This window comes from Anabrus simplex, chromosome 10, assembly GCF_040414725.1.
Source record: "Anabrus simplex isolate iqAnaSimp1 chromosome 10, ASM4041472v1, whole genome shotgun sequence".
In the NCBI taxonomy this organism is placed as follows: domain Eukaryota; kingdom Metazoa; phylum Arthropoda; class Insecta; order Orthoptera; family Tettigoniidae; genus Anabrus; species Anabrus simplex.
This window is the reverse complement of record NC_090274.1, coordinates 127,150,936-127,164,075: the sequence shown is the minus strand read 5'-3', so window position 1 is coordinate 127,164,075 and position 13,140 is coordinate 127,150,936. Positions and strand designations below refer to the sequence as shown.

The window sequence follows — 13,140 nt, the reverse complement described above, 5'->3', positions numbered from 1 at the left end:
ATTGAAAAGGAGGATTATATAAAAACTTTTTATTTGTAACATGTTTATTAAGTGAAGATTTTTTTAATTTAACGGGAAAAACCTGGGATGTGTTCATTTTTAGTGGCATCCATAATGTGAATAAATATGATACGTGAAAAGAATAGTGTATGAAGAAGTGGAGACTCTCCTTGTCATCTTACTTGTGTGTGTATGCAGAACACTGGGTAAAGAAGCTCCATTTAGCAAGTGATTGTGAATGACTTGGTGAAACTATTAGCAGTTATCACTATGACCAGACTAGCAATGGTGGTGCCCTTCACACAACATTTGAAAAGTGATGCAAACCATGTGTGCAGTCTGGTCTTCTGGCGCTTTTCCTAAATTCTACTTCTAATGGATGATGGTGTGATATCAACATGGCCAACTTGCTTGGTAACGTGTAGTTATGCAGTTTATGATCTTTGCTAGACAATGAACACACTATACCACAGTGGGTATATTTCACATGAAGAACATGAATGCCGGCTGTGCTTAGAAAGAGATGTACTCAAAAGTACCTAGGTGTTTCCCTGGACAAATCTAACATTAAAGCCATAATCTCCTCCTTTCTAGGAGTGGTGGTGTTGATTTGTTTTAAAAGGAAGTACAACTGTACAACCATCCTCTAACACTAACCAGAAGAGAAAATGGACGAGGTGTGACCCTTCGGAGAAATAACGGGGAAAGCCACGAAGAGAGTAAAATAAAAGGCTCCCTAAATCTAATACTATTAGGGTCGGAAGAGTACAAGAGTTGACCAAGGGAGGTCAGATAGAAAAGATTAAAGTTAGGACAATGGCACAAGTAACTTAGCAGCCAATTTTATTCGCCTCTTATGACAGAGGGTGCAGACACTAATGCCTTACTAATATTGCTCAAGTGTCTGGCTGAATAGCTGTACCCACCTTGTCAAACTTGCTACCCATCAAGACATTTAACTACAATCCGGTAAACCTGCCTCTGAACTACAATGACAGTTCAGGGCCATTAAAGAGCGCGAGATCTCAACTATTTGTCTTCTTGCGGGCCCACCAGGAATTCTTCTTGATGAACCTGTCTAAGTTTGTGTTTGAGTGGTGCTCCGAGTTGAATGTCTGTTTTTGTGATTCCATACTTTAAAACTTCATAGACACCAGGTGTTTCAAGAGGTCGTTTTTCTATGACTTGTCGAAACAGGGATTTAAGCTTCCAGTCTGTGGTGAAAACTGGAATTATATTGTACTTCCCAAGAATGTGCCCTATTCCGTCAGTTATAAGGCTCGCTCCCACCTAGTGGAATCGAATCGAACCAAACAGTCGAAATTTCCACTCGACCGCTCACATCTAGCGGAACAGAATCAAACTGGATTCTACGGGAAACTTCAGGCTTGCAATGGACAGTCTGATAGAAGATGTGAGGAGGCAGAAAATTACGAGAGATCGGAGAAGTTTCTGGGTGCGTGAAATTAACAAGAGAGCCGAAAGAAGAGTATTCCAACTTATTTGAATGTTTATTGCGCGATGAAGCTAAGTCTCGATGGTACTTCAGAGTTACTGTATTGCAATTTCAACAACTATTTCAGATAGTAGAATTTAACAGTAAAGTTCAATTTTACAGGAGGAAATGCTACATCAGATGCAATGGAGTCCGTAATCCTTAAAAAAAACTTTAATGCAGCAGATTGTGTCCTGTGACAGGATGAAATCATTAATTGAGGTAGCCTCAACATTATTTTTTTACAATTTGCTTTACATCGCACCGGCACAGATAGGTCTTATAGCGACGATGGGGTAGGAAAGAGCTAGGATCGTGGCGTTAATTAAGGTACAGGCCGAGCATTTGCCTGGTGTGAAAATGGAGAAACCACGGAAAACATCTTCAGGGCTGCCGACAGTCGGTTTCGAACCCACTGTCTCCCGAATGAAAACTCATACCTACGCCAACCTAACCGCACTGCCAACTCTCTGTAATATTAATTAAAGACCGTGAAGTGTATTTATTGTCCACAACAGAGCAATTTAGTAGGTATACAGTAGCCTACTATTTGTTAGAAACACATATAGTCTACGACAGTTTGAAACCTAGGTAATGCCACTTAGAAATAGTTCACGTAAATATAGATCCCATATGAGATGTGGTGTCAATAATTATCGTACTGATATACGTATGTGGACTCCAACATAACATGATTTTGTGATGAAGTCAACAAAAATTATGAAATAAATTGTATATGGACTACAGTAACCTACCACAAAATTGAATATTCTAGTAAGTTTGGTTTTGCGTATTTCCTCCCAGGCATTACTTTTTACGTTGTTGTAGTAATGCTTGTGGGTCTTGTAGTAGAGGAAATTACATTTTTGAATTAAATTGGTAAGTTTTCCCTTCCCGACTGTATCCAAGAAATAGCTGAAGTTGATATACATTTGCCGCCAAATGGTCGTCCGAAAGATCTCGACCCGACCGTCTACGAAGTTGCAAGAATCTTGATAATTCTGTTCGATTCCGCTCCGCTAGTCGAAAAATATTCTTGGCAGAGAATCCTGTTCCGTTTGGTTCGATTCGGTTTGACTCGTGGCGATCGCCACCTCTATCTCCCATTTAAACACATGTTAAAAACAAATTCTGTTCGGTTCGATTCCATTCCATTCCACTAGGCGGGAGCGGGCCCATAGAGTATTGACAGGGCGGATCTTACCAGCATACTATTTCTAATAGATTTAATGAAATTATACAAGTCAATACAGGAATAAACCACACCCGGGTGACTGAGTGGGACATTGATGATGATGATGATGAATACAGAAATAAACAGCACCTACTATGGTCAAATTTACCAACAGAACTTGGCTGATGAAAGATACTGTCCTGAAAGAAGTTTTCACAAGAATGTGATGTAATTTCCGTGGTAAAACTGAATTTAAAGTATCAAGATTTTTAACTTGTGTAATTTGTGTATGAGTTTTTGTAAGATTATAATCACAATCAATACACATATTTCACTACTGTGCCATTTAGCCGAACTTTTTATGGTTTTAATAAATTTCCGGATTTTCTGTTTCCCCATATTGTAAATTTTTTCCCAGGGTTCCTCCAAAAATGGACAATCGAGGTTCCAAGTTTATTTATTGATAGTCTACGGCGGTTATGACTGAGGTGAAATAGAACAATCATAGAGATTTCTGATTTGCAGCAATAGAGTGCGTTAAGATGGTGTCTCATGATCCTGACTGATCCCTTTGGTGCTGTGAGGGCAATGGTGTGAATGACATCTTTCTTGATTCTGAGCTCATGTAGGATGCATGATATAAAAGTAATTTGATATAATCTGGAGATTTTTAATAGAACAAAACATGACATTCTGTTGTTAACAAACTGTTTCCTTTTTCAGGTATGTTACAGTGTTTTATAAATTTGAGTTTTATGTTTAACGGAGGTTATATTCTTCTTCTTTGTCAATGACCAGATTACAGTACTGTGAAATTATGGACTAATTTACAACGGCAGCATAGAAGAAAATGGAGAACATTTAGGTGTTGATGAGGCACATTTCAGTGGTGAGAGTAATATAGTGGCTCTTCAGCTGAGATATTATGGAGGGTGAAAATAATAGGCTTCAAGACTTTTTTAAAATACATAAAACCTTCTTATTATAAATATTTCACTATGTGAAGATAAAGTACTTACATTCATGAACACGTAACTAGCATAGTTATCAGAGTCTGCATCCCAAAGACATCGAGAAGCAATCTTAATCCCCGCTCCTTGTTGTTCTCCTAACACCACCTGCACAATGAGTTTGTATCGGGGATAGCCCATGTCTGGAAGATAATATAACTCTCTTAGCTTCATACCAATACACGTTTTAAGTTGGCACCTGCTTACTGAGCTGAATATCATGGCTTCAAAACTCTGCCTGAACTGTAAACAGAAAGATCCCACTTGCAACAACTGGCTGGAAATGGGGTTGTCAACCACAAACTATCACCACAACACCACATTACACTGTTGCAGAGTTTGTATATCCAGTTTGGTACTGTACCAGTCATCTCATGCCAAACATGTGGACGTGGCTCTCAATGAGATCCTGAGATTGTTTAGAGTCTACTCAAATTGACAAACTTATAGGTGCAAATATTTACTAACAGTAAATATTAAGTTCTATGCAATGAGTGAAAATACATACGAACTGTAAAGTGATTCACTAAAACATACACCAATTCTGACCATGGCAAGTCTGTGTCTTTTTACTCAAATTGATACAAACGTATTGCTTGCACAATTTTAACCTAGTTATATCTTCTGAAAGAAATGTGCTAAGAGTTAGGTACACAAAAAGCCATTACCTGCCATATTAAGTAAGTAAAATTAGATTTATGCAAGTTTACCTAAATACCATGGTTTTAATGAAGGCATGTTAATTTCAGAACAAAGTTCCAGTAACAAAACACAAGCAACAAATAGCAGAAGAAAATTAGGCTTCAAATAAACTGAACGAACTGTACCATCAATGGAGAAATAATGTTTATATACTTTACCTCTTACTTTGTTTCTTAAATTGTCGGCAATTGATTTTGCCCATACGTCAGCTGATTCTTCGCTGTAAACTTTACCACGCAGCCCATCATGAAGTACATCGTGTATTACTTCTTTGACATTGTCTGGTCTGAATCTAAAAAATTAAGACATAACCCATTAGGGACAGAATTATTTTCCTTTCAAGAAATATTCTTTTCTAGTTTATTTACAACTGGTGAAACATAAAACAAACATAAACACACAAAGTATAATTGTGAACTCATCAGATCTGTGACCATATGGTCATGCAAATCTCAGATTTTGAAGGCAATTGACCCAAGTGCACTTTATTCTGTATTTTTCAAACATTGACATTTTTATGGTCTTCCGATTATTTTTCTTATATTCTACCTGGTATGATAAGCTGCAAAGCACATCACACACAATCCAATGTCACACTGTGCATTCTATGCTGGTGCAGAATTCTTTAGCACATCTACTTTTATTTCTAGAACAGGTCCAACATAGTAAACCTCACATCGTGAACAACACTTCCAGAAGGTTACGAAGCAAAAGGATGTCCCGAACCTTTCAGGATACTCTGGTAACACAGATGGTATGTTTGAGCAACCTGCCTTAGAAAGTCCAGCAGTGGAATGTCAGGTGGTGGTGGTGATTATTGTTTTAAGAGGAAGTACAATTAAGCAACCATCTTCTATAAAACACTAATCAAAGAGAAAAAGTGGAAGGGATCCGACACTTCGAAAAATGGAGGTATTGGCCAATGAAAGACAAGGGCCATGAAGGTCATGAAAATGAAAGGCTGCCTACCCCTCATAACCTAATAGTGTTGGGGTCAGAAAAGAACAAGAGTTGACTAAGAGAGGTCGGATAGGATAGATAAAAGTGAGGAGCCTGACACAAGTAGGTGGAAACAATGCCAGTACTCAGCTAAGGGCCCCGTGGTCGCTAACCCACGCTCCCAGGTTAAGAGCCCCTGGGAGCCCTTTCAGTTGCCTCTTATATGTGGGTATTACTCTACCACCGCCACCCACAGGGGGAATGTCAGTGGCTCTCAGGAGAATCCAAGTATTCTGTACTGCCACGTCTAGCAGTTCCACGCCATGCATACTGTTCTTATAAGAATAAATTGACAAGAGGGTCCACTTTTTCAATACAATATATCAAGTAAATGATATTACATATTACATTATGTAATATCATTTACTTTACATATTACATTACACATTGTCAATTTATTCTTATAACTGCACTTCAATATGGAACAAAAATGAAATTTATAGCTTATAATGCATACTGACACGAACTAGATACCAACATTCCACTGTTATTGTTGAAAGTGAAATCATATGATCCCCTTTTAGCTTTTTTAAAACCTCTTAATTTTTTGCAGGAATGTTGGTTTTCTCTGACTGTGCCTGTGCCACCATAAGATGCCAGTTTGTCAAACTAAAACCATAATGGGGGGTGAGGAGGTTATTTATCACCTGTAACATAGGAGCAACAGCCTTTCCACACTTTGCCTCATCATCTACATTGAAAGTTCAAGCACCATATCACATGGGTTTGTTTCTGCTGAACTGCTTGCAACAATGGCATCAATCATCATTTGTCATAATTCAAATGTCCCAGTTTGAAATGAGAGATGTAAGTGGTCTTCAGCAAACTTATAATTAGTTTCAGGTTCCCCATTTCATCCAGCCCATCAAGTGAATGTACACAATGCATAACTTGCACATCGAATTGTACACCAAATGGTTCTGTATATCATCGACAGATTCCTTATATCTCCCACTGAAACAAGGTGTTCACAGACAGGCTACACGAACCTCACCTGCTGAATCATCATCAGGAGGTTCTCCCTACACATTCTTTCAAACTCCATTGCTTTCACTAGTTCCCTTGATTGCCTTCCACATTCTTTCCAGGGTTTCTATTAACACTATCATATGCCTTCTCTACACCAAGGAATGCCATCACCAGATCTTATCCATTTCCCACTGCTTTTCCATCAGTAATCTCATGGTAAATATAGAATATAAGTTGACCTGCCCTGTTAAAATCCATACTGCTCTTCTTCTAAATTCTTTCCACCCTTCCTCTCATCCTCTCTTCTATTATTCGCCCCAATAATTTCGCTAATTGTGATAGCAGTGTAAATCCTCAATAAATGTCACATACCTTCCTGTCTTCTTTCTTAAATACTGATATTACTACACCTTTACAACAATCATCAGATACTGGATTTTTCCTCAATTTATACCTTAACAGCCTATATAACCAATGTAGATCAACAGGTCCTGCTACCTTTATCATTTCCACACATATTTCAACCATCCCTGCTGCTTTTCTCGTTTTCATTTGTTTAACAGTCATTTCCACATCTGCCATTGCAATATCACTCTCCATTTCTGGATCATCCCCATTTACCTCTACACTCACTTCCACATCATTCTCACATTCAGGAGTTTATCGAATTCATCTTTCCACCCATTCTTTATTTTCCCTGGGTCTATTATTATATTTCCACTCTCTTCCTTCACTTGTTTTGTGTAGATTTTTTCCTTTCTCTTATTTTTTATCAATCCATACAACATCCTTTTCCCACCTTTTACATCCTTTTCCAACTCTTGTGTGAATCTCTCCCAACTTCTTATTCTTTCCCTCATTTACCACATTTTTACACTGATACTTATTACTTCCTTTTTTCCAGAGTCTGATATATCAACATAAGTATTTGAAACTGCCAGGTTTCAGCCAAGAAAGACCTGTGTAGCTAGGGGTTACGTAAACATCATAACTCAAGTAAAAAGCAAATCACAGACCACAGTTCAATGCACATTGAAGTTCCGTAGATTGCTCACGGGCTGCATCAACCAGAACAACTTTGCAATAGTCAAGTATTAGTGCTAACAAAGTTTGGAGAAGTTACATCTTTACGTCTTGTGGCAACATGTCCTTAAGTTGTTTTTTGTTTTATCTTGTACTTCGTTTCCAGATTCCCACATACATACATACATACATACATACATACATACATACATACATACATACATACATACATACATACATACATACATACATACATACATACATACATACATACATTATCATTATAGACTGTTATGCCTTTCAGCATTCAGTCTGCAAGCCTCTGTGAATTTACTAAACGTTGCCAAAATCCTCTATCTGCAACTAGTGCTGTGGTCTCATTTAGTTCTATACCTCTTATCTTTAAAATCATTAGAAACTGAGCCTAACCATCATCGTCTTGGTCTCCCTCTACTTCTCTTACCCTCCATAGCAGAGTCCATTATTCTCCTAGGTAACCTATCTTCCTCCATCTGCCTCACATGACCCCACCACCAAAGCCGGTTTATGCGTACAGCTTCATCCATCGAGTTCATTCCTAAATTAGCCTTTATCTCCTCATTCCGAGAGCCCTCCTGCCATTGTTCCCACCTGTTTGTACCAGCAATCATTCCCGCTACTTTTATGTCTGTTACTTCTAACTTATGAATAAGATATCCTTTCGTTCCCATAAAGCAAAGCTGGTCTGAAAACAGACCAATGTAAAGGTAGTTTTGTCTGGGAGCTGACTTCCTTCTTACAGAATACTGTCACCGGTCGGTGGGACGGAGAATTGGAACTACAGTGTATTTAGAAATATAAATTTTAAAGTTTTTGTGTAACTGAAATATGTTTGTAAATTTTTTTAAAATATGGAAACATCAAGAAATATTGAACTGTATGAACATTTCAACATGCAAAAGTGTTTTGAAGTGATTTTTTAAAATGTAGTTTTTATGTAATCTGATGTAAAATTTGTAAGTTGATTTATTTTGGAGCATCCTGTACCACACGTGTGGTTTCCTATGATGAAATTTTGGTGTTGTAATCGTAATGTTCCAGAACTTGTGCAATTGCTAACGATGTTAAAATGACCATATATGGTCACAAGATTTCCTATTGGCAAAAAGGTCCAGGAATCTAGGGTAAGTTTGATCTTATTGGTTGATTGTAATCGGGCCATTTCCGGCCTTGTGGCCGGCTTCGAAAAATGATGCGTGAGCTCGGCGTCATTTTCCATCCGACCGCCCTCGCGAGCGTTCGCGCTCGAGGGCTACCCTCAGGAACTCCTGCCTTTCCGAAGTAAGTGTTATTTCAGTGTTTTTGCAATGTTATTCTCAATGTTTTCCGGTTTCGTTTCATTTAGTTTAATTCCTTTTGTGTTTCATTATTTCTTCGCTTAATGTCATCTTAAAAGTTTAATTTGATGAGTCCGAGTTTACCCTAGGTTCCAATTGCCGTACTTTCAATTCTTTCATCCATTAAATACTTTCGCTTTAAACTATACCTTTAATGTAGCATCACCTTCATTGTTAAATCAAGTTTCATGTTAAGTTACTTAAGTATGTCTTGTTTCCGTGTCGTGGAACTGTATTTTGTAAAACTTTCTAGTCATTTTTAATACAGTTGAGCTAAAGGGTGTTTCTTGTAAGTCTTTTCTCCCCCATAACGTCATACTTTCCATGTACCTCGATAAGGGCTTCCCGCTGCTTCCACATCCTGTCTTAGTTGTCATTTTTAGGCCTGTAAGTGTTCCCTGTTTTGGTTTATATGAATTCTCCGCCACTGCGTCATATTACTATTTCCTTTGTCATATTATTAAGTATTATCTTATTTTCTACAAGTATTATTATATTATTTACTACTGGTATTACCTTATTATTATTATTATTATTATTATTATTATTATTATTATTATTATTATTATGTTATTTACTTTAGTATTATTATTATTTATGTACACGCTCGAAAGCGCGGTTACATTTGCTCGCGAGGGCGGTCGGATGGAAAATGACGCCGAGCTCACGCATCATTTTTCGAAGCCGGCCACAAGGCCGGAAATGGCCCGATTACAATCAACCAATAAGATCAAACTTACCCTAGATTCCTGGACCTTTTTGTCAATAGGAAATCTTGTGACCATATATGGTCATTTTAACATCGTTAGCAATTGCACAAGTTCTGGAACATTACGATTACAACACCAAAATTTCATCATAGGAAACCACACGTGTGGTACAGGATGCTCCAAAATAAATCAACTTACAAATTTTACATCAGATTACATAAAAACTACATTTTAAAAAATCACTTCAAAACACTTTTGCATGTTGAAATGTTCATACAGTTCAATATTTCTTGATGTTTCCATATTTTAAAAAAATTTACAAACATATTTCAGTTACACAAAAACTTTAAAATTTATATTTCTAAATACACTGTAGTTCCAATTCTCCGTCCCACCGACCGGTGACATTTTCATGTCTGTTACTTCTAACTTATGAATAAGATATCCTTTCGTTCCCATAAAGCAAAGCTGGTCTGAAAACAGACCAATGTAAAGGTAGTTTTGTCTGGGAGCTGACTTCCTTCTTACAGAATACTGCTGATCGCAACTGTGAGCTCACTGCATTAGCTTTACTACACCTTGATTCAATCTCACTTACTATATTACCATCCTGGGAGAACACACAACCTAAATACTTGAAACTATCGACCTGTTCTAGCTTTGTATCACCAATCGGACATTCAATTCTATTGAATTTCTTAACTACTGACATCAATTTAGTTTTTGAAAGCCTAATTTTCATACCATACTCATTGCACCTATTTTCAAGTTCCTAGATATTAGACTGCAGGCTTTCGGGACAATCTGCCATTAAGACCAAGTCGTCAGCATAGGCAAGACTTACTATATTTCCACCTAACTGAATCCCTCCTTGCCATTTTATACCTTTCAGCAGATGATCCATGTAAACTACGAACAGCAAAGGTGAAAGATTACAGCTTGTCTAACCCCCATAAGTACCCTGAACCAAGAACTCGTTCTACCATCAATTCTCACTGAAGCCCAATTGTCATTATAAATGCCATTGATTGATTTTAATAATCTACCTTTAATTCCATAGTCCCCCAGTATGGCGAACATCTTTTCCCACGGTACCCTATCATATGCTTTCTCTAGATCTACGAAACATAAACACAACTGCCTATTCCTCTCGTAGCATTTTTCAATAATCTGGCGCATAGTAAAAATCTGATCCTGACAGCCTCTGTGGTCTGAAACCACACTGTTTTTCATCCAACTTCCTCTCAACTACTGATCGCACCCTGCCTTCCAAGATGGCAGTGAATACCTTGCCTGGTACACTAATTAATGAGATACCTCGATAGTTGTTGCAATCCTTCCTGTTCCCTTGCTTATAGATAGGTGCAATTAATCTTCTTCTTCTTCTTCTTAAGACGCCGTCTCCGAGCGGAGGTTGGCGATCCACGTAACTAGCTCTGATCTTGACAGCGCAGAATGGAATGCCATTTCTGAAGTACAGCAGTGCCATCTTCAGCCATGAATTTCTTCTTCTCCCAACAGATCTCTTCCCCTGTATCTTCCTTTCGATAATAAGCTGTAATAACTGATACCTCTCACCTCTCATGATATGTCCTAGATATTGCGTTTTCCTCTGTTTTATGGTGAGCACTAATTCATTTTGCTGTTTCATCCGACGAAGGACCTCGGCATTTGAGATTTTCATTACCCAGGATATCCGCAAGAGACGGCGATACAGAAACATTTCGAAGGCATCAATACGTTTTTCTGTGATTGGATCCAGAGTCCAGCTTTCACATCCATATAGGAGAACAGAAAATATATAGCAGCGGATCATACGAATTCGTAGTTAGATACTGCGATCTGACCTCACAAAGAATCACTTCATGGTTATGAATTGTTTCCTGGCCTGCTCAATTCTAGATATTATCTCCCGTTCGGAGTTACATTGGTCAATTAAAAATAGGAGAGGATTTCCACCAATCAATACTTATTTATTGTGTATATTAAAACCACAGGACCGGTTTCGACCTCATATTCAAGGTCATCTTCAGCTGAACCATACATACATATTTATATAATGAAGCTTTGATTAAGATTGTGGTGTTGAAGGAATGCCATATGATGATGATGTACATTTAGTCACATACAAATGGGGCACGTCTTAGCGTGAACTGGCGTATATGTCATTCTGTACAATATTGCAACTGTATGTCTAAAATGTTGAAGGTCTTAAAACTAGTGTTTAAACTAACTTATATATATGTACAAGATAAAAAAAATATATAAAAACACTTCATGCATATGAACATTCGTTCTTGCTTGGTGGTCAATACATCGACTAACTTCCGTATTTAAGTCTTATTCACAGTTGTACATTTCAGCTGCTATTCTTGGAGTTTGTAAAATTGCATGGATAAAAGTTTTGTCTTCCTGTGCGTATGTAAGATAAAACACTTTCAATTTTAAAAAGGTGCCAAATGTATGGATGAACTTGAAGTAAAATATGTTCAGCTCTGCTGTGTGTGTTGCCCTTTTATTAGAACCAATTCATGTTGTCTTTTTGGCGTCCGTAAATTTGGATGACATTGGTTTCAAAGTAGTGGCTCCTTTCCCATTTGTAGCTGTGCAATGATGTTATGTTTATCTGTGGAAGATAAGATTGAGTTATAAGTGATATTGTGTGGAGGAATGTCTAAGGGTTATGTGTGTGAATTGGAATATATACTTACTGTTGTTGGTGTAGCTGAGTTGTGTTTGACATGCGAGCTTGTAATGTACTACTTCGTGTTCTTCTTGGGCTTATACTAGCTGCTGTGAGGGGAAGGGAAGGAGGGGTAGGGAGAGTTGTTGTTGTGGGGGTAGGGATGGAGCTGGGTGTGTTGTTTGGTGTTTTTCTGTTGCGTGTTGTGTTCTGTTTATCGATTAACTTAAGGTAAGGATTTTTTAGGGCGGGGATAACTGTATTGAAGATGATGTTAGTTTTTTCTGTGATTTTATTTATGTTGTAATTTGGATTGGTGTACTGATCTAGAGTGATGTAAAATTCTTCTGTTATGTTGAGCAGGGGGCCTTTGGGGTTTATGTTTAGGATTTGCATATCGTTATCGATGTTTGTAAAACTGTGTTTATAGTCTGCGACATGTTGTCCTATGGAGGAAAAATGATTGTGTTTCACTGCGTTTATGTGTTCGTTATATCGGGTTAGGAAGTTTCTACCGGTACGTCCGATATAGCTGGTCTCGCAGTTATTACATTTGATACGGTATACCCCTGAGTGGTTGTATTTGTTGTTGCTGTTGATTGTCCTGACACTGTGTATGATGTTGGTACTATTGTGTGTAGTTTTGAATGCTATTCTTAGGTTATGTTTTTTTAAAATGTTAGTTATGGGGTATATGTGTACATTATTGAAAGTGAATAGTGCATTGTCTTTCTTGGGTTCGTTTACTTTTGTTAGTTTGGTTTTGGGTTGGGATTTTATTTTGTGAATGATTTTGTTAACCATTTCTTTCTCGAATCCATTGTTTTTAGCTATGTCATGAATTAATTGTAATTCTTTGTTTAGATCTTCTTTTGTTAACGGTATATTGAATGCTCTGTGTATCATGCTATAGTAGGCTGCTCTTTTGTGTATGTTGGGGTGAACAGAATCCATTTTAATTGTATTTGAGGTATGTGTGGGTTTTCTGTATATTCTGTA

At 37.6% G+C, this 13,140-nt stretch overlaps 1 protein-coding gene across 5 annotated transcripts in view; it reads right to left on the bottom strand.

Annotated features, from left to right (window-relative positions):
• LOC136882374 (dynein light chain Tctex-type protein 2B) overlaps positions 1-13,140 on the bottom strand; it is a 165,615-nt gene that overhangs the window by 67,400 nt on the left and 85,075 nt on the right. For all 5 annotated transcript variants that reach the window (XM_067154993.2, XM_067154994.2, XM_067154997.2 and 2 more), the window contains exons 3-4: positions 4,540-4,673; positions 3,689-3,822 (exon numbers count right to left, since the gene is read on the bottom strand). In XM_067154993.2, coding sequence (XP_067011094.1) covers positions 3,689-3,822; positions 4,540-4,673 — 268 coding nt within the window. The remainder of the gene's footprint in view (positions 1-3,688; positions 3,823-4,539; positions 4,674-13,140) is intronic.